Source organism: Megalobrama amblycephala, linkage group LG6 (assembly GCF_018812025.1).
Source record: "Megalobrama amblycephala isolate DHTTF-2021 linkage group LG6, ASM1881202v1, whole genome shotgun sequence".
NCBI classification, from domain to species: domain Eukaryota; kingdom Metazoa; phylum Chordata; class Actinopteri; order Cypriniformes; family Xenocyprididae; genus Megalobrama; species Megalobrama amblycephala.
Genome location: NC_063049.1, coordinates 35,886,647 through 35,908,394, shown reverse-complemented (window position 1 = coordinate 35,908,394; position 21,748 = coordinate 35,886,647). Strand labels below are relative to the sequence as shown.

General features: G+C 36.4%; 1 protein-coding gene across 3 annotated transcripts in view; it reads left to right on the top strand.

The window, feature by feature from the left end:
- glsb (glutaminase b) overlaps nt 1–21,748 on the top strand; it is a 56,830-nt gene that overhangs the window by 16,256 nt on the left and 18,826 nt on the right. For 2 of the 3 annotated variants that reach the window (XM_048194374.1, XM_048194376.1), the window contains exons 2-7: nt 6,428–6,524; nt 7,690–7,811; nt 11,185–11,314; nt 11,399–11,478; nt 15,036–15,199; nt 15,321–15,379. In XM_048194374.1, coding sequence (XP_048050331.1) covers nt 6,428–6,524; nt 7,690–7,811; nt 11,185–11,314; nt 11,399–11,478; nt 15,036–15,199; nt 15,321–15,379 — 652 coding nt within the window. The remainder of the gene's footprint in view (nt 1–6,427; nt 6,525–7,689; nt 7,812–11,184; nt 11,315–11,398; nt 11,479–15,035; nt 15,200–15,320; nt 15,380–21,748) is intronic. The other variant, XM_048194375.1, reaches the window with a different exon arrangement.

Sequence of the window (21,748 nt, the reverse complement as noted above, 5' to 3'; positions counted from 1 at the left end):
ACATAAAAGTAACAATTCTTATTTATTTGTATCATCCAATTTTCATTTGGCATTTTATTATTAGTATTACTGAGCATTTACTTGTAAAGAAATTTTTTTTTTTTTTTTTTTTTTTTTTTTTTTTCCAAAATTCATTATCAGTTCATATACAGTGTATCCTTTGTGATGCATTGAAGTCAAGACCTCCTGTTGCAGAATCTTTCGAGGATCGAGGACCAGAAGGGAACTCTGTTGATTGAAGTATCGGCCTTCCCTGTACAAGTTCACAGACAGGAAGAACATAAGCCATAAATAGCATCAGGTGTCCATTAATACCACCATGTTTAACACACTCTGAGGGTCATAGTCTTTTTTTAATGAGGATCAGGCTATTTAGACCAATAAACAGCTGTTAAATTTAGCGCAATGTGGCGTAACTGTCATGTGACCACTAGTGCAATGAAGAAAAAAGGGGAATTTCTAGATAGAAAATAAATACATATTTTCAGTTTCGCATTGCCTCATCTCTGGGGATATACTTCCTCTCCTGTGTGTTTTTGCTGTACGCTTCATATTTTATGATCTTCTTTAATTCTTTTGCCGCCATTGACAGAATTTTCTGTCATTTATGACACAGGGCTTCCCAGCCATTGATGGAATTTTCCTGCAATCCGTGTTTTAACTGTTATAAGGTGTGACGTGAAGAAGACTGTTACAAGTGAATAAGCAGCAGAAACAAGCGATAGAAGCAATGCTTGTGCACATGTAAAATATTGTTATCAAATGTTCAAATCAACGTTATCATCAAATAAATCGAAACTGCCTAACGTTATCGAATGAAATGCTGACCCATGAAGAGGTATAGGACTGTCAAGCTTTGGGGGTGTTGATGGACTCGATCTACTCCATCTATGTTTTGACAGATCAAGTGTCCATTAATACCACCATGAAGCTTAACACACTAAGTCACAGTCTTCTTTAATGATGGTCAGGCCGTTTAGACCAATAAACTTGCGCAGTATGTGATGTAAGCAATTGACTGCCATGTGACCACTGGTGCAATGAAGATAAACAGGAAGTTCCAGATAGTTGAATACATATTGTCAGTTTCACATTGCCTCATTCTGGGGATATACTTCCTCTCCTGTATGTTTTGGCATAAATGTGACCAATGCAAGGTCAGTTATCTAATGCATTTGTCCTTTTTCCTTGTGAATGATTGCCTCATGTCACTCCAAACCCATAAGACCTTCGTTCATCTTCGGAACACAAATTAAGATATTTTTCATAAAATCTGATGGCTCAGTGAGGCCTGCATTGCCAGCAAGACAAATTTTGCCCAGAAAGCTACTAAAGACATAATTAAAACAGTTCATGTGACTACAGTGGTTCAACCTTAATGTTATGAAGCAACGAAAAAAAAATGTCTTTTTGGTGCACAAAAAGTAAACGATTTTATTCAACAGTCTCTAATGAAGGGCGATTTCAAAACACTGCTTCATGAAGCTTCGAAGCTTTACAAATCTTTTGTTTCGAATCAGTGGTTCGGAGTGTGTATCAAACTGCCAAAGTCACGCCCCCCAGTGGTGAACCATTGAAATTTCGAAACACTTATGAAGTAACGAAGCCTCGTTTATTGTAATCACGTGACTTTGGCAGTTTGATACGCAATCCGAACCACTGATTTGAAACAAAAGATTCGTAAAGCTTCATGAAGCAGTGTTTTGAAATCGCCCTTCACTAGATATTGTTGAATAAAGTCGTTATTTTGTTTTTTGGTGCACAAAAAGTATTCTCGTCGCTTCATAACATTAAGGTAGAACCACTGTAGTCACATGAACTGTTTTAAATATGTCTTTAGTAGCTTTCTGGGTATCTGAAAGTGTAAATTATCTTGCTGTCAATGCAAGCCTCAATGAGCCATCGGATTTTATGAAAAATATCTTAATTTGTGTTCTGAAGATGAATGAAGGTCTTACGGGTGTGGAACGACTTGAGGGTGAGTAATTACTGACAGAATTTTCATTTTTGGGTGAACCAACCCTTTAAATCAGACCTCACTAAACAGACATGACAAAGGCTAAAGGTGTTGTGTGTGTTTTCAAAAAAGGGCAATGTGATATTTGTGATCATCCTGCATATGAATTGTGTGATCTCATCTCCCTTGAAATGTGGAGGAAATGTATAGTGTAGGCTTGCGAAAGTTTGTTTACAACAATTTGTGTCAAACTTTTTAGTCTTCTTGGATAAAATGGTTCCACACTGTGATTTTTTTCTATGCTGTATGCTTCATATTTTCTGATCTTCTTTAACTCTTTCAACACCATTGACAGAATTTTCCAGCAATCCATGTTTTAATATGGTAGGGGTCGATATTATGCATCTTCTGAAAGTGTTCAGAATTTTTGTGAAAATGATCAAAAATGCTGCAGTTGCCTGGCAACTTTTTGGTGCGGAAAGAGTTAACAGATGATGCCATTGGTTTACATGTTCTAGTACAAATGACCGTAAATGATAAAACCATCAATTTAGCTCTCATAGTTGGTTGTTTGTTAAATAAATATTTTGAACCGATTGCATTGGTTAAACAAATTATTGCAGGTTATTTATCAGTGCAGCCCACATCCTGATTTGGCAGTGTTAAGAGTTTTAGAATTTTATTTGAATAAAGATTATGAATATCATAATTTAGTAATTAATTACTTTCATTTTGATTTAATATATTTAAATTTGTGATTATTAAAATGGACATTCAAATATTTATTTTGTGTGGGGTGACACTTTTCACAAGAATCTGAGCTGTAATCGTAATATTGAATAAAACCCAAGATCCCTGCTGTCAGGTCGCGGTCTTTGCACGGCCTGTGGTTTTTGGTTACGTGCTGGGCTTGTCTTCTCTGAGCCGTCAGGGGTATGTGAATAGGCGCGTAATGTTTGTTTTATTAAGTCTGCAGGAGGGCGATGAGCTATCAGGCGCTCTGAGAATCCCTGGAATCCCATGTAGGGTCAGTTATATACTGCAGAGACGGAGAGACAAGCGATGAAAGAAAGGAGAGGAGAATGCTGTTTTGTATCACCAAAGACCTTTGATGCTAATTAGATCCCAAAGGTCCAGCACTGATGATTCACCCATTTCCCTTTTTTAGATCTTTTGCTTTCGTTAGACAACTACAAACCTACTGTTTCAGCTGCAAGCTGATACCCTAATTCTCATAATTACACAATTGATTTTGTATCACATAACGCAGGTTGAGTATACTTCAAGTGACCTCACTTCAAATGAAATCTAAGTTGTTTTTTCAGCTCTTTGTCTGTATCCTGCATAATTTATACTAGCTTAACCAATTTAATTTGAAAAACAGAAAATTGTGGTTGTTGCATAATGACACGTTGAGCTGTTCGTGCGTTACATTGTCAGATTTTCCTGTGTGCAGCTTGTGTTTTTAGTCTATTTTTCTGCATTATCTTTTACAAAATTCTCTTTTTATGCAGTTATTGTTCTCTTACAGGAATGTTTCAGATGCATTTTGTGGCAAAACGTCGATTTCCATAGAAAATAGTGTCAGCTTATCTATCATTGTGGGCCAGGCAGTAAACATTGCAATTCTTACCACACCTAAGACAAATACTTGAGACTGATGTGATAGTATCTGAGGAAGTTTATATAACTTTGTTTTAGTTTCAATTTTATGACCACGTAAAACCGATAAACCCTGTATTTTGGCATGATACATGGAAAAATATCTGAAAAATATCATCATAACGTGCTGTCAGCATGGAGGGAACTTCATCATTAAAGCATAACCACAAGTTCAACCACTTAAAAAAGACGATAGCTTTATAGCTATAATTATCTGCTTTTTACTGGATTATTCATAGTAGTGCTTTAGTGCTTTTACTGTATCGATTCATAAATTATTTATTTATTTTTAATATCTTGTGGTTAGGCCTTCTTGCAAAAAAGTGTATATCTAATGCCCGGCCCCGTATAAACTGAGGTTTGAGTTGAAATGATTCTCTGTGTTAATAAATGTTATGCCAAATTTATCAACAGCCTTTTTTGAACCTGAAACATTCCTAATAATGCTCAATTACAAGTCAGGCCAAAGACACTACCATTTGGGGTCGGTAAAATAGTTTTTTTAAATGATTTTATACCAAGATGACATTTATTTGATCAAAAATACAGTAAAAACAGTAATATTGTAAAGTATTATTACAATTTAAAATAATGGTTTCTATTTTAATATATTTTAAAATGCACAATTTGTCTTATAAATGTCAATTTTAGTTAATTAATGCATCCTTGAATAGAAGTATTAATTTCTTGGAAAAAAAAAAAAAAAAACTTTACTAACCCTAAACTTCTATTTTCAAAAGAAGCAAAAGCAACTGAATTTAGAACATTATACATCATGTAAGGTTCTTGATTAATATATTTTATCAAAATTTAAGTTTGTCACAATTGATTTGATTGATCTGTTTATGTTTCTCATTCATTCTGCATGTTTTTTTTCTCCCTCATTGCTCTGCCTGCTGTTTGTTTGTGTGTAAGTATGATTTGAATTGTCACTTCAAGTCTTTCACTTCTAGTCAAACCATATCAATCCTTTCTCAACAACTTTCCTCTCTCTGTTTCATAATCCTCACAAATGAACCCTAACTATCAAAATCACCTTTTTGTCAGCACCATTCCCATGATGACACCTTTTAGATGTGTACTCAAATAAATGCATTCAAATGAAACATAATCTCTAGGAAAATGAATAGAGCAAATGGAAATGAAGTCTGGGAAAGGGCAGTTGTAGTTCAGGAAGTGTTTATGGTGAGTGGTTTAGTGGGAAAGCAGGGCCGTTGGTGCTCTGTGAGAGGATGTTTTGGTAGGAAATACAGTCCTGTCCAGACTCTGTTGTGAAGGATATTGTGGCTCAGTGCCACAGCAGCTTACACAGAGCTCCATTAGACTCAAAGCCATCTAAATGTGATAATGCAACGACTCTTAACAGCTCTAAGTTAGGTCGGCTCGTAATAGAACTTGGCAAAAGGGAGTCTGCACTCCTGTATTGTGCAATGCTCATGTGTGTTTGCATTGCAGAAGACCTGTAACATGACCTTTGTAGATATCAGCATGGCTAGAATAATAATGTACATGTTGTCATATTTTAATGGAAACACTAAATAGACATTTTATTGATAATTAATAATAATTTATATTGGCTATTTAAAGCTGCAGTCCGTAACTTTTTTTGGTTAAAAATGATCCAAAATCAATTTTTGAGCAAGTACATAACCAGCCAGTGTTCAAAACTCTCATTATCTTAGCTCGATTCACAACAGTAAGCTTGTAATAATGTTTTATAATAAGAGCGACCTGGTGGATTTCCGCGGGAAATTTGCAGGAGTTTGTCTGTGCGTCATTACGTCACGTCCGTAAACAGAAAGGAAGGAGTCCCGTCCAGGCTAGTCGGTTTTATCACGTGAGGATGCAGCTTGTAGCGGATCATTTATTATCACAGCAGCTGAAATAATTAAACTTATCATTTTGATGGCGGATTGTAATCCAGAAAGGTCTAAATGACAATCATCAGTGACTGGAGATTCACTCGTAGCCAAAAAGCAAAAGACTTTGGACTGTGGAGTGGCTACAGAAATTGAAATCTACTGGTAACGCTAATACACACTAAATACACATAGTCACGCAATGCTGATGTTGTTAACATTAACAATTTGAGAACAATGTAACAGTAATAATAATTTGCACGGTTTGACGTGATCGTAAGCGATCGTTAGATTTAATCATCATTGGCAGTGCGATTTATTGTAATGCTTTTTACCTCAATTGGTCAGAACAAAAGTGGCAGACATGTTACTTACTTGTTCAGATGATATTTTCCAGTGAAAATCCTTATATTGGTCATACTTTCAAGACGTAGAATCTGTGATTCTGAAGTACAGTATCCACCGGTGCGGTGACTGACAGCAAGCATTAGATTCATCCGCGCTGATGAGCTGTGCCGAGGCACAACGCACGTACAGATAACTGTTCCGCATATGATTGCAATTGCAGGTTTCAAACAAGAGATGGCGACAAAGAGGAAAAATCACGGACTGCAGCTTTTAAAAAATATATGTATATGTCCTGTCCCAACTTCCTGTTCTAAAAGGAAATCTGTCGACACAGGAATTGTATCAAATAATATCATTGACTTTTTAACTCTTCACTGACTGGTTCCTTTTTCTTTTAAACTTTGTTGCATGGCTCTGTTTCTCTGTGATAGGTTTTTCTCTGAATTTAACCCCAACTAACTATATTTTATAGTGTATTTAAACACATTAATGTTGGCTGACCTAATATGTCATATCCTGTGTCTGCAGTTTCTGTCATGGTAAAAGTTATTTATTAAGGTCAGATCACTCAGTGTCAATGCTCTTTTCTCTCTTGTTCCAGGAGAAGGAAGGCTGGCATTCTGCCCAGCTTGGAGGACCTGCTGTTTTACAGTATTGCCGAAGGCCAGGAGAGGATCCCAGCTCACAAATTCATTACCGTGAGTGACAGCGTTCCCCTTACTCATGTTAAAGGGTGAGTTCACCCAAAAATGAAATTTCTGTCATTAATTACTCACCCTCATGTCGTTCCAAACCCGTAAGCCCTTCATTCATCTTCAGAACACAAAAATTAAGATATTTTTGATGAAATCTGAGGGTTTCTGAACCACACATGAGCAGCAAAGTCATTGCACCTTTTGAGGTCCAGAAAGGTAATAAAGACATCGTTAAAATAATCCATGTGACTATATTGCCTCAACCTTAATGTTATGAAGCGACGAGAATACTTTTTGTGTGCAAAAATAACAACTTTATTTCTTCTCTCCCGTCAGTCTCCTACACTCTTGATGTAGTGAGCGCAGAGCTTCCGTGTCTACGTCCGAACGCCGACTCAGGATTGGCCGACGCTGTACACGTCAGCAGCACGATGCATGCGTATGATGCTCACGCAGGAGCTGGCCAATAATGAGCCGGCATTTTGATGTAGACATGGAAGCTCTGCGTTCACTACGTCCACAGTGTAGGAGACTGACAGGGGAGAGAAGAAATAAAGTTGTTTTGATTTTTGCACACAAAAAGTATTCTTGTTGCTTCATAACATTAAAGTTGAACCACTCTAGTCACATGGACTATTTTAACAATGTCTTTAATAACTTTCTGGACTTCAAAAGGTGCAATGACGTTGCTACCTATGTGTGGATCAGAAACCCTTGGATTTCATCAAAAATATCTTAATTTGTGTTTCGAAGATGAACAAAGGTCTCACAGGTTTGGGATGACATAAGGGTGAATACTCAATGACCGAAATTTCATTTTTGGGTGAACTAATCCTTTAAAATACACAAGGTCAGATATTATAGGCTGTAGCATGTTTTGTTTACATCTCCTGCTAATAGGTCACTAGTTCCTTGTGATAGTATGACCGAAGAAGGGACTGATCGGGTCAGTGTGTACAGTCACTGATGTGTTGTTACTGTTATCAGTGCCTCTAAATGGGGCACAGAGCCATGTTTTATTACACCAAGGCTTTTTATCTAACCGGACTGACAAAGGAAGTAAAACCCCCTGATAAGAGTGTTTTGATTGATAGTAATAAGTAATGCCATCGAAAATGGGTTGTAACTCTTATTTGTGCTCATGGAAATCTCTTATGTGTGCATTCAGGCACTGAAGGCCACTGGACTTCGAACGGGAGATCCACGGCTGAAAGAATGTATGGACATGTTGAAAGTCACTCTCAAATCCACGACAGATGGCGTAATGCTGGACCGACATTTGTTCAAAAAGTGAGTTGACGCTGTGTTTAATGTGTTGTAGTATATTCAGGATATATGCACAGTTATGGAAAAAGCTGGAAATATCAGGGAGTTGTTGTTGTTGTTGTTGTTGTTTTCCAGGCCTGGAAAGATTAGTAAAATCTATTAAAAATAGCATTGAGCAACTCCAATTGTGTGTCCACTACTGTTCAAACGTTTAGGGTCAGTAAGATATCAAGGCTGCATTTATTTGATCAAAAATACAGAAAAAAAAGAAATAATAATTAATAATAATTAAAAAAAAATGTCTTAGACCAGGATGAATGTCGGTACTGGTTCAGACTGGTGGATAATAGCAAATATTTTGTTGACCCAGCATAAATTTTTCCTGGTAAATCTGGTTGATCATCTGGTTGATTCAGATGGTTAAGAAGTTAAAGGGTTAGTTCACCCAAAAATGAAAATTCTGTCATTAATTACTCACCCTCATGCCGTTCCACACCCGTAAGACCTTCGTTAATCTTCAGAACACAAATTAAGATATTTTAGTCGAAATCCGATGGCTCAGTGAGGCCTCCATAGGAAGCAATGTCATTTCCTCTCTCAAGATCCATAAAGGTACTAAAAACATATTTAAATCGGTTCATGTGATTCAATATTAATATTATAAAGCGACGAGAATATTTTTGGAGCGCCAAAAAAACAAAATAACGACTTATTTAGTGATGGCCGATTTCAAAACACTGCTTCAGGAAGCTTCAGAGCACAAATGAATCAGTGTATCAAATCATGATTCAGATCGCGTGTCAAACTGCCAACGGCTGAAATCATGTGACTTTGGCGCTCCGAACAGCAGATTCAATACACTGATTCATTTATGCTCCGATGCTTCATGAAGCATTGTTTTGAAATCGGCCATCATTAAATAAGTCGTTATTTTGTTTTTTTTGGCAAACCAAAAATATTCTCATCGCTTTATAATATTAATATTTAACCACTGTACTCACATGAACCGATTTAAATATGTTTTTAGTACATTAATGGATCTTGAGAGAGGAAATGTCATTGCTCCCTATGAAGGCCTCACGGAGCCATCGGTTTTCGTGTTCCGAAGATTAATGAAGGTCTTACGGTGTGGAACGGCATGAGGGTGAGTATTAAATGACAGAATTTTCATTTTTGGGTGAACTAACCCTTTAAAGATGTCAAGTCTATTACATTATAATAGAGTATAATGTACTGTGTTCACCATTGTATATTGCACATTTGCAAATGTAGAAGGTCATCCAAATATCCATGGATCCATAAAATATACATATAATAAAGTATATATATATTCTATGCATTATGTACTGCAGAACTAATAGTATGATAGTGTAATTGCACCTATCATTACTGTAACTATATTTAGCCCAAATGCTATTTCACTGGTAATTAAAGGTGAGAAATTCTTAATTTGTCAGCTAAAATAATACCCTGCAGTTGAGAAGAGAAAAAAAATGTGCTTTCTCCTTATGAGGGTCTGTTTAACAGGATTCTCCCTGAAACGGATGACCTCTGTGTGTCTGTCTGCTGACAAACAAATTGGGATTTTATAACAGTCCCCAAAAGCACAGCGTCTCATACACATTTAGATATTATACATATATGATTGATTCCATATATTATACTTTGCAGTTGTGGTTGATGGGCGGCTCTTTGCATCTTATTGATAGTTGGTAATCGCTGTCTTTTTGCAACATGAGCGAACCTTGACAATCTGCTCCCTCTAGCTGTGTATCACTCTTCAGACATAATCCATAAATGCCTCCCTCCATAACCAGCCTGATAGATGTCTGTTTTTCAGCATCTCTGCTGTTGGTGCTGCGTTTACCGGCCCAGTCGATCTGGCTGCCACTGACAGCTTCATTACAGACTGAAGAGATGGATGCAGTGGTGTCAGCTTGTAGAGGCTTGATAGATTATGGCAGTGAGTGACCTTGTATGGCAGACAGAGCAATAAAGAGACAGTGAGAGATGATATTTGGAATTGAATACTACTACTTAACGTTGCATTTATTTCCTTATTTAACTGTTTTTAACAAAGAAATGAACAGAGCTTTTGACAAAATCTTCACTCAAACAAATCAGTTTATTCTCAATCGACACAGATGCACAAATATTGTATGTAAAAAATTTGACTGACGTGTGCATTATGAGATACTAAAAAGGAAACATGGATGAAAAAGAATAACGAAAGCTAAAACGCTCTTGGGTGAATTAGCAGCAGTTAATAAACAAGCTCCATGCATTTATTTCGATCAATGTGAAGCCCGAGACCACTGGGACGAAGAAAAGCCAATGAAATGAAAACAATCACTTATTGAGTGAGTGCATATGCAATGCAAAATAATAGGCATTATACAATAAATACAGCTCAAATGTATACAGCTACTGTTTCTTATAACTTAGTAAATGAAAGTTTGTGAAATGTCTGATTATGATCTTTTAAAAAAAAAAACTCCAGATGATTTCACATTTTGAAATCTAATATTTTATAAACATGTCTTTGTTTGATTTAATTATGAATTGAGAAAAAGATGTTAAAAAATATGTGTTTTTTTACCTTCACTCTGCAAATGGAAGAAGGTCAAGTCGGGCTCATTGCATTGTGGGATATAGTACCTAGTACTACCGCCATGTGCTCTGCTGTACAATGCACAATTTTGCAAAAGTGGTCATTCAGGTTTTCTATGCATATGGATTGTATTGCATATGGTGCGCAATATACATACTGCAGAAACAGTAGTATGCTTGTATGCTATTCCAAACATATTGGTTCCTGTATAGCTACTCCTGCCCTACAGATACAAGTAATAGATTACCTTTTGAAAATTCATATCCACATAAATCTGAGCAGCAGCACTGTGGACCGCTGTTTTTAGCTTGTCTGTCCGTTCAGGGACCTTGGTGAAGCAACCGAACCTATATTTAAGACACAATCACAGGAGAGGTTTGTGTTTATGATGCCTTTGAACACTGTACTTCCCTTTACTGCAGTGGAAGTGAATCACCCAGCTCTGTAAAGCCAGCCATGGCTTCCTCTCTCACGCCATAGACATTTTACAATAAATCTTTCATTTTTCAGTGGGAAATGTGCGTTGGAACAGATCCAATGTTTTGCTCTTCTTCCTTATGATAAAAGTGGAAATAAGCATTTAGCTTCTTAATGAATAATAATTGGTCATGTAGTGGAGTTAATAGAGTTATGTCTAATTTAAGTAACACATTTATCCCTGTGATATTTTTTCTTATAATTACTCAGGGAAAAAAAATACACAAGTAGACAAAAAGACATACTTTATTCCATAAAGCCACGAGTAGATATACATTATTCAGCTCTGTGCTGCTCTTGTTTCTCCAGGTGTGTCCAGAGCAACATTGTTCTCCTAACCCAGGCCTTCCGGAAGAAGTTTGTCATCCCTGATTTCCAGACTTTCGCCTCCCACATCGATACACTTTATGAGAAAGGCCGCAAACTTTCCGGGGGTTTGGTAAGATGAGAGTGGATTCGACGAAAATGTCTTTTCTACTTGATATAGCTTTTGTTTCTGCTCACTTCTTTCTTTTGCTCACAGGTTGCTGACTACATTCCCCAACTTGCCAAATTCAGCCCAGATCTGTGGGCCGTTTCCCTTTGCACAGTGGATGGTCAAAGGTATGAATCATCTTCTGACAGGAACTACTTATTTTAGCTTGAGATTTAGATTATTTTAGGTTCATATACTGAGAGGAACTGCTTTTCTTTTTTATCAGTAATGGCTAGTTTCTTTGAACTTGAGTTGGAGAATTATTATGTTCATATTTCGACAAGCTTTGATAATCAATTTGGGTATTTATTAACCAAACGAATTGCGCTGTCACTTTTCACTATGCACATTGTGACAAGTACCGGAAATACTTCATATATATTGGTCACAAAACCATCACATAAAGTGGCAGCTAATCTTATCATTCAATAAATGCTCCAATATTCTCCTGGACTAGTCATCCAGCGGAGATAAAACATGCTAAATGGTAATCCTCTTGTGTGAGAATCACTGATAACAGGACTATAAACTCATAGTCATTAATGTTTCCCTCAATACTTAGACCTGTGTGACATGGTACATCTTTTGATCTCTGATAATTAGGACATAAATATAATCTGTATGTTTTACCCCATGCTGTAGAATTTGTTGTAAAGATATATGGGGTGCCTACATACCTCTGTAATGTTTGCTATGGCCATTCACCTGTTACTCAGTAACTAGCTCTTTTAGTCAACAACACTGCTAGATCCTTGACCTATTGACAGAAATGTATGGAATAAATTCACTTTGTTCATTTTAGATCTTTACACAAAAATGCCTAATTAACTGAATTCACCCTCAGAGATCCATTCTAGCAAATTTCTAACAGTTTTTTTTTTTTAAGTTTTAAAATAAATAGAGAACTACATACAACAACAGTTCATACTCTGAAATGTGTTACATAACACAATAAACAATTTGAATCTCACAGCAACCAAAAAAAAGAGTTTTTCCTGCATTGGAAATACTTTGGCAACTGCCAAAATTAATCTTTGTCCTGCCAAAGATTTATCTGATTATTTAATGTGACTCTGTCGTTCTGCAGTATCGGTACCCACTGACAGCCGGAGGAATTAAAACGCTTTAAAACACCACCGTAAATGATTGTGTGCTCTGTGAAGAGCATCAAAGGTTTCTATTTACAATGTGTTTTTGCAGTTTTTAGCTTCGTAGCCAATCACAGACATATCTGTTAAATGCGTGAACGCAGCAGCCAATCATATGTGTTTAAGTTAGTCTGAATCCGCTCAACACCGCTGAGTTTGTTTAGCACAAGTTCTGCATGCTTGTGAATCCTTTCATTATAACCAGCATAAACAATGTGAATAAGAGATTCTTTCCACAACATGGACAGCTTCATTGATTATAATGGGAGTTTTCGCAAGAGTGCAGCTTTGTCCACCTCATGTTATAATGTCAGTGATTATAATGGCAGAGATCATAGTGAGGTTTTTTCACACTGCTAACTACACATTGCAAAGTTTCTGGTTTGAAAACCCAATTTAAATGCGCAATTGAATCCGATTGACAGCGATAACCATAGCAATGGACATAACAAAACAATCTGATACTGTGAGTCAAATAAACTGTGCATTAAATCTTGGAGTGTACAGTAAATGCAAACTTTTTCTATGTAATGTGTTACTTTGTTGTTCATTTTATTACTAACTTTTCAAATCAGTCATTCAGTGACTTTTTACGTATACATTTACAGATTTTTAAATATAAAATAGTTATAAGCACTTTGTTTTATGATCTATCCTGACAGTGATCACTTTTTATTTAGTGAATAAATAGGATAAGTTAATAATAAAATAATAATAATAAATATAGCTGCAAGCAGCATTTACGGGGCCAAGCACAAAAGCGGCACAACAAGCTAGCCAACACGGCTGGGAGCGTCAGACTAACTGCAACAGTGAGCAATTAAAGACCTATTAAGATCATTTTAGGCAAAAGAGCTGAAAAATGATCAAAAATGAGGATTTACTGGTTCATCACTTTTGACCAATAGGTAGCGCTGTGACCAAATTAATGTGGTATGTTCAGAGTGAGGTGACAATGACACTTGCAAAGTTTGGTGTCAATATGTCAAAGCATTACAGAGATACAGCTTCAAGACTGGGTTTTGCATCATGCCTCAAATTCGTTGCTCAGGTATACGAAAACGGTTCGACGTATCGACTTGAAATCCGTAACTTTTTGTCGGCATGGTCTGAAGATGATACGGTTCGATTTTGGTGAAAATCGGAGCAACGGTCTAGGAGGAGTTCGAAAAAGTAAAAGTAGGTTTTTAAAGAAAAGCAATATGGCGGACAGGAAGTTCAACCGACTATGTCAAATTTGATATCTATGTTCTCAGCATGACCCAAGGAATATACTGAGACCAGATTCATTACAATCGGTTAATATAGTCAAAAGTTATTAGCATTTTTGTAAATTTTGTTATAACTTTTGACCACAAGGTGGCACTGCACCAAAACTTTTTGAGTATTGTAAGAACATGGTGCCAAAGACACATACCGAGTTTCGTAACGATACGCTAATGCGTTCGTAAATTACAGCATTTTAGCACAAAATTCAAAATGGCCGACTGCCAAAATGGCTGATATGTAAAAATTTGATATAATTTGACTCGGCATGATGCCCTGAATCTAACAAGACCTTATGATTTTTGGACAAACCCATCAGATGTTATAAGCAAAAATAGCCATTTTTCATATCTCCGCACAAGTAGGTGGCGCTGCGCCGAAACACTGCATGATGCCTCAGGTCATGCTTGTGATGACATGTACCAAGTTTGGTCTGAATACAATAAAGCGTTACGGAGATACAGCCTTACGTCTATTTTCGCAAGCGCAACATTAAATTTGTTCGCGTGTTTTTCGAAAACGGTTTGAGGAATCGACTTGAATTCCATACATTTTTGTCAGCATTTCAGAAAATTCAAAATGGCGGAAAGATTTTCATGACAGAAATGACGTCATAGGGTGCATTCGATTCGGCTTGACCCAAGGAATCAGAGGATTTTGTTTCTAACCCTTACGGTTCAAAAGTTATTAACATAAACATGAGTGCAACTTTGGACAGCTGGTGGTGCTAGAGGGATTGAGTTAGAGACTCCAAATTTGCTATGGACAGAGTTCAGATTGTCCTCTAACTGTGTGTCAAATTTCCTCCGCACCTTCGGTGCTTGGCCCCTAATAATAATAATAATTCTTTGCCATTTATTTATTTGGATTTATTGTCAGTACTGGTGGCGGAGATGAAGAGCGAACTCTGCTAACTACCACTGCTAACTATTTTAGATTAAATTTAGAAATAAAAAATAAAAAAGTATTTAGAGAAAAAATTCCCCCCCAAAAATAACCTACCTTATAAATATATTGTTTAATTTAAGTTTAAAGTTGTTGGAAGTTGCAATAGTCCTTTCTTCCCTATTGTGACATATATCCAAGTGAAGTGGAGAAAAAAAAAAAAAAAAGTAGGACGGGTCTGTGGTTCTGAACATCTTCATATCATGTTAAAGTCACAGTGTGGCCTTTTAGGTTCAGCTGTAGGTTCTTTATTTTTATGTTTGTTTGCTTATGTGGACCATAGGATGATATCTCTGGTTCTGATCTCTGTTTACTCATTTACACAGACACACAGTGGGTGACACTAAAGTGCCATTTTGCCTGCAGTCGTGCGTGAAGCCGCTCAAGTACGCTATTGCGGTGCACGACCACGGCACTGAATATGTGCACCAGTTCATTGGGAAAGAGCCAAGTGGATTACGCTTCAACAAGCTCTTCCTGGATGAGGACGGTAAGAATTATAGCCATCAGCTTCAGCATGACTGCTTTCTTCTGCATGTGCATGTGCATGTGTCTTAAAATGTAACCCTTAAATCAAAACAAGGAATATATGAAATGTTATTTTCCCACAGATAAACCCCATAACCCAATGGTGAATGCTGGTGCAATCGTGTGTACCTCTCTTATTAAGGTAAGCATCTTCCACTTCTTTTTATTAGAAAAGTTAGAAATTGAATTTGACTACTACTCCTAGTCCTAACTGTACTCACATTTGCCTACTTTGAATTAACCTGAACAGACTATTTGATATTGGCCAAATGTTTTTTGTAAAGGTTTTTGAGACACATGCAGTAATCATATTGAGAGGTTTTGATTGTAGTTGTATTTTATAGACTGTTTATGAATATGTGGATATGAGCAATGCTGCCTAGACTAAGACCAATTGAGCATCAGTGTGTATTTTAGGTTCTTCTTGTCTTTTCTGTGTTTTATTACTGTACACCTACTCAAGGCCTCCACTTCCATTGTAAACTACAATGTGTGGAGATCATCCCCTTTTCAGGATCATTATTGTTAGAAGTCTGTTTGCAATGAATTTTAAGTAAAATTCATTCAGACTTTCTATTCTCCACATTTTTTACACCTTCTCTTGTGACTTAGGCTGGGCGATATAGCTAAAAAAAAAAAAACCTTATAAATATATTGTATTTCTAAGTTTATTTTTATATAATTTAGGCATTTTTTGAATGTTGCAGAAAAAGGTCACAACAGTGGTCTATAACAATTGCACAAAAATATGTACCAATTTAGTATATATTTTGTTAAATTATTTTTTCTGACCAAAAAAAAAGCTGTGGTATTTTTTTTTATTATTATTATTATTATTAGTAGTAGTAGTAGTATTTTTTTTTTTTTTTTTTTCGTAGTTCCTTCAAGAGCAAAGTAACTATATATATATATATATATATATATATATATATATATATATATATATATATATATATATATATATATATATATATATATATATATATATATATATATACACACACACAGTACAGTCCAAAAGTTTGGAACCACTAAGATTTTTAATGTTTTTAAAAGACGTTTCGTCTGCTCACCAAGGCTACATTTATTTAATTAAAAAAAAGTAAAAAACAGTAATATTGTGAAATATTATTACAATTTAAAATAACTGTTTTCTATTTGAATATATTTCACAAAGTAATTTATTCCTGTGATGGCAAAGCTGAATTTTCAGCATCATTACTCCAGTCTTCAGTGTCACATGATCCTTCAGAAATCATTCTAATATGCTGATCTGCTGCTCAAGAAACATTTAATGTGTACAATTGTACAAAATATTTTTTTCAGGATTATTTGATGAATAGAAAGTTCAAAAGAACAGTGTTTATCTGAAATCTAATCTTTTGTAACATTATAAATGTCTTTACTGCCACTTTTGATTGATTTAATGCATCCTTGCTGAATAAAAGTATTCATTTCTTTAATTTCTTTTCAAAAAAATAAAAATAAAAATTCTTACTGACCCCAAACTTTTGAACAGTAGTGTATAATGCTACAGAAGCTTTGTATTTCAGATAAATGCTGTTCTTTTGAACTTTCTATTCATCAAGGAATTCTGAAAATATATATATATTAGGGCTGTCAAAATTAACGCATTAATTTTGCGATTAATTTTTTTTTTTTTTTTTTTCTTCATTTTAACACATTAAAAATCATTATATTATGTTTTTTTTTTGTGGCTGGGCCAGTGAAAATTTTAGCAAAGAGCAAGTAAAGATCAACCATCCCGACAGGCCAGTAGAAAAAATCCTAAGCATTGAGCCTTGCTACATTAAATGTGCAGCTAAATATTATAATAGGTTTACATTAATATTGTGTTAAGTTCACTTAAATTAAAAGTTGTTATATATTTTTAAAGCCTATTAAATGTTAAAAATTATGGATTCAATTATACCTTAATGTTTAATGGCTATAATCCTAATTTTTTTTTGCTTTTTGAAACACTTTTAAAACATTTTCTTGAAACTTTACATTAAAATCGATATGATATTCACAGTGTTGCTTGATTTTTATATCACCAGGAAAATCATTGCAAATTTATTGTGAATATCGGATGTATCGCCCATCCACAAAATCCACTACAAAATTCATCATATTATATATTTAGAGTATTTGCTAAAGGCATATGTAGTGGGTTTATGAAGTCTGACTGGTATTTCTAGTTGTTTGCACCTTTTGGTTGTGTTTGTGTGTTACAGCTGATGTATCTTTGTCCTATGTGTTTTGGTCCATGTGCAAACACACAAGACAGGAAAAACACTCCAGCTGGGTTAATAGTGGTTTTGTAGTGTAACATCTAGATTTAAGTGCTCTTATTGCCTTGCGTCGACACTATACAAGGGCTCAACTGTGAGCATTTTGTACACAGTATGTAAAGTGATCATTTCTAAACAAAATACACATACAAATGCACATACACGCTTCCAGGAGGCTTTTCTAAGCTGGGTAGACAGGAACTATTGCCCCTGCTTCGTATGTTTATCCATTTATTAGGGCTGTCAATTTAACGTATTAATTTAGCGCAGTAAATCATCCAAAAATTAACTTTACACTGTAAATGGACAAAACAAGTCCGCCTTGGACGGATTGACAAACTCAACTGAAAAATGGAAATAAAACAAACAATATATTGACGTCTAAAGGCATCTTTCGTAATGTCTTTAAAATCTTTTGTTTATCTTCATTTGGGGGCTTTTCTCAGCAAATATGGGTAATATGCAATAAATTTTATTCATTCATTTGTTGCAAACCATGTAATTATTTTGAGTAAAATTTCAATTGACTGCCCTAGAATTTATTTAACCCAGCACCAATCCACACATCAAAAGGATGCAGCATCACTCTGCGTGATGAATGTTCGGCATCCCGTGAGCTGTGAAATTCAACCTCACATCTCCCATCAAACCTAAACTCAACCATTGTGATTGCTCTTCTCATATTGTTCTCCTGTGAATGATATTGGTGTGACGCAAAATGCCTTTCACCCCTCTGATGTGTTCTGATAGGTCAGTGCTGAATGTAAGTCATGCCTGTTGGGTTCCTTTGCACCTAAGTAACGCATGACATCATTTCCTCCCTTTCCTTCCGAGTCCTTGAGCACCGCCCTGAGAGTGTACTAAAAGCGTGTGATATGCTGTTGAAGGCTCTGTGTGCTGTTTTATGTTGTTGCATATTTTGCAGACTTAGGATCTGTGGGATTTTTTGACCACTGCTGCAGGTCAATGACGTTGGTAATTTTTCCTTTCCATTTTTCCTCCCTTCCCATGAACAAGCCTGGATACTAAAATATCAGTAGTGCCATTGTGTTCTTTAATAAGACGGTGACTGGATAAAATAGAGCATCTGTGCAGGACCAAATGATCTTTAGTGTTGGAAGCTATGGCAGCCCACAGAGACCTTGTGTTATTTTATTATTTTATTTTTCTTGAGGGCTTGATAAAAAATGATGCATGGCCTTTGTGGGTTTCTGAAGTAAACTGGGTATACATTCAGCATTCTTTCACACAGCCTTTTCCCTCTTGTAAGAAATAATGTGCAGCAGGGGTGTAAAAAGTACAAAGAAAGTGTGCTTGCATTAAATTATGGGCACTGTGACTTTTTTAAATGGAGTAAAATTTTGATTAAACAAAATTTAGATTCTAGTTTAAGATTAAAATGCTTGTGTAGTGGTCTGGACTCCATTTCTGCATTCATTGGCAAAGAACCGCCTAAGAGGACATCTGACCGACAAGGGAAGCACCAATCACAGTTTTTTTTTTTTTCCGCTTCATGTCTAGGGGCATAAAAATGTAAAGTCGATGTCCCTACGATAACAGACCGATATGCATATTCATTCTAGAATGTTTTGCATTTTTACTTCAACAATTGCACCCCAAACTTCACATAATTTTGAAAATCCAGTGTTTAGTTGATCGTGAAAAGCACCTATTGTCACAGTTGTAAACAGGACGGCTTTCTTCTTCCATGAGGGGGTTTGGCATCACAACGGCTTAATTTCCAGGCCGTTAAAGAACGTGATGCACACATCTCCTGGAAAACCTATAGAATTTAACCAATCAGATGACTACTTCGAAACTCCCAAAGTGTTTCCCATTTTGTGTGCCTTATGCATCAGACTTTTTTTTAAATTGTAACAATTTAAAAGTTTTCACTGTCAGTCTTGATCAGATTAATGCATCCTTTCTGAATAAGGCCCTGTTTACACCTGGTATTAAGATGCGTTTTGGTTGATTGGATCACATGTAGATGAGGGAGACGCATACCCATTTACACCTGGTGTTTTAAGGCCCCGATATACTTCAAACGAAATCGAAGAACGAACTGATGTGACGTAATTTAGAACAAAATCAGGCCAAAACGAAGTTCATTTTGTGTTCATTTTGGAAGTTTGAAACGGCTTGCCAAAGCGAACTTTCAGGAAAAGTTCGCTTCAGCTGCAAAACACCTTCATGCCACCGTTGGTCAATGACGATAACGTAATAGGAGGTGTGAACTGAGGCTCCGCCTTCATTCACGTGGAACGCGTCTCTGTTTCATTTCATGTGTTTGAGTTCGTTGAGGTAAGATCTCTGTGGGGGAAAACATGAACACACTGGATAGCCGCTTTATAGTACAAAATGAAGTTGTGCTTGTAAAAATAATGAGGCACTAACACTGTTTTTCATGTTTGATACTGTAAAGCTGCTTGATTTTAAGCACTCTATTGAATAAAGTGCTATATGAAGACGTGACTGGAGTGCTACTTTGCAGAGCTAGTGCTAACATTCCCATGCTGTTATGATAAAACGCTTTTCTTATGCTTTCTATAATAAATGCTTACTGTTTTCTCATTTTTGTTGTGTTTATTTTGTTACTGAGAAGAAAGTGCACGGCACATATTTACATATTCATCTAACCATCGCTCTTAGCAGTGTGGGCGGCGTCAGATGTTCGTTTACAGTATATCGTTGGTCACGCATTTCGAACTTCGTTTTACCCCTAAACGAAGAACGAAAAAGAACTTCGTTTGAAGTATACCGGGGCATTTAATCTGTCTCTTTTGTCCACATTCAACCATTTCTGTCCTGATTTTTTTCGAGGGGAGGGTCTATGGGTGGGTAAATGTATGGACTTTTTTCAGATCTTTTGATCTAATGGACAAAATAAGTTTGCGCAATGTACATATGAACGTGCCCGGAGATGACAGAAAAACACGGAGAGCATCAGCAGTCGTTTCTGCTCTGATAGCCGCAAGACCAGCTGAACACTGTGAGTGTGTGTTAGAAATCAGCATTGGTGAGAGATCATTGTGCTTAGTACGTTTTTCGTCTTCAGCCGACAAAGTTTAAATCCTATCTGGCTAGTGCGTTTCCCATAATGTTTAAAGGTGCTAAAGAGGATGTTTTGTTTTATACATTTTTGCAATATTACTTGAAACTGTCTTTACTAACTGATAAAAGACTATTTATTAGGTGCACTGAAAGGAATAATATTAATATACATCATCTGTGCACGAGGTAGGGCCTTAAAAACATCAGCCAATTGATTCGAAAACGATTGGCCCTCTGGCTTGTCAATCACTGCCATGACGTTCCTTGTGCGAGACGTGCGCGGCTGCGCGCTCCAGTAACTTTCCACACTCTACAAGCGCCGCATGCAATGTTTTTGTCAGGAGACAGGAGTAACAACTGCAGATAATGAGTTACCTGCGGTGAGTCCGACATAATGAATCCACTAACACGACACAGCGAATGCCGGTGGTAAACACTTGTGTTCCAATACTCGTGCGTGAGTTTTGGGAGGCGTTCCCTCGAAATGAGCTGTGAAGGAGGGGGGTTTGTTCTTACGCATGCGCTCATTTCAAAAACTCACTAACAGTCTTTGGTTTCTCAGTCGACGAAAAGATCCTCTTTAGCACCTTTAAGTCATTAAGTCAGTTGGCGGAGAGTAGGCGGTCTTTTGTGGCTGTTCGAACACATTCAACCACATGAGCATCTACACTATGAAAGCAATCCGATCGAATACGTTTTCGACAACCTCTGGAAGTGGTTGACAAGCTCAAAACATTTTAGACCCCGTTTACACCTGTATTTAGCAACGTCCACTTGTGATCTGATCGACCAAAATGCATCTTAATTTCAGGTGTAAACAGGGCCTAAAAGTATTACTTTATTACTCACCCTCATGTCGTTCTACACCCGTAAGACCATCGTTCTTTGTTTTGAAATCGGCCCATCACTATATTGTTGAAAAGTCGTTATTTTGTTTTTTGGTGCACAAAATTAATATTAAGGTAGAACCACTGTAGTCACATGAACTGTTTTTAATATGTTTTTAGTAGCTTTTATGGATCTTGAGATTTTCAGTGGCATTGCTGTCTATAGAGGCCTCACTGAGCCATTGGATTTAATCAAAAAATATCTTAATTTGTGTTCTGAAGATGAACGAAGGTCTTACGGGTGTAGAACGACATGAGGGTGAGTAATTCATGACA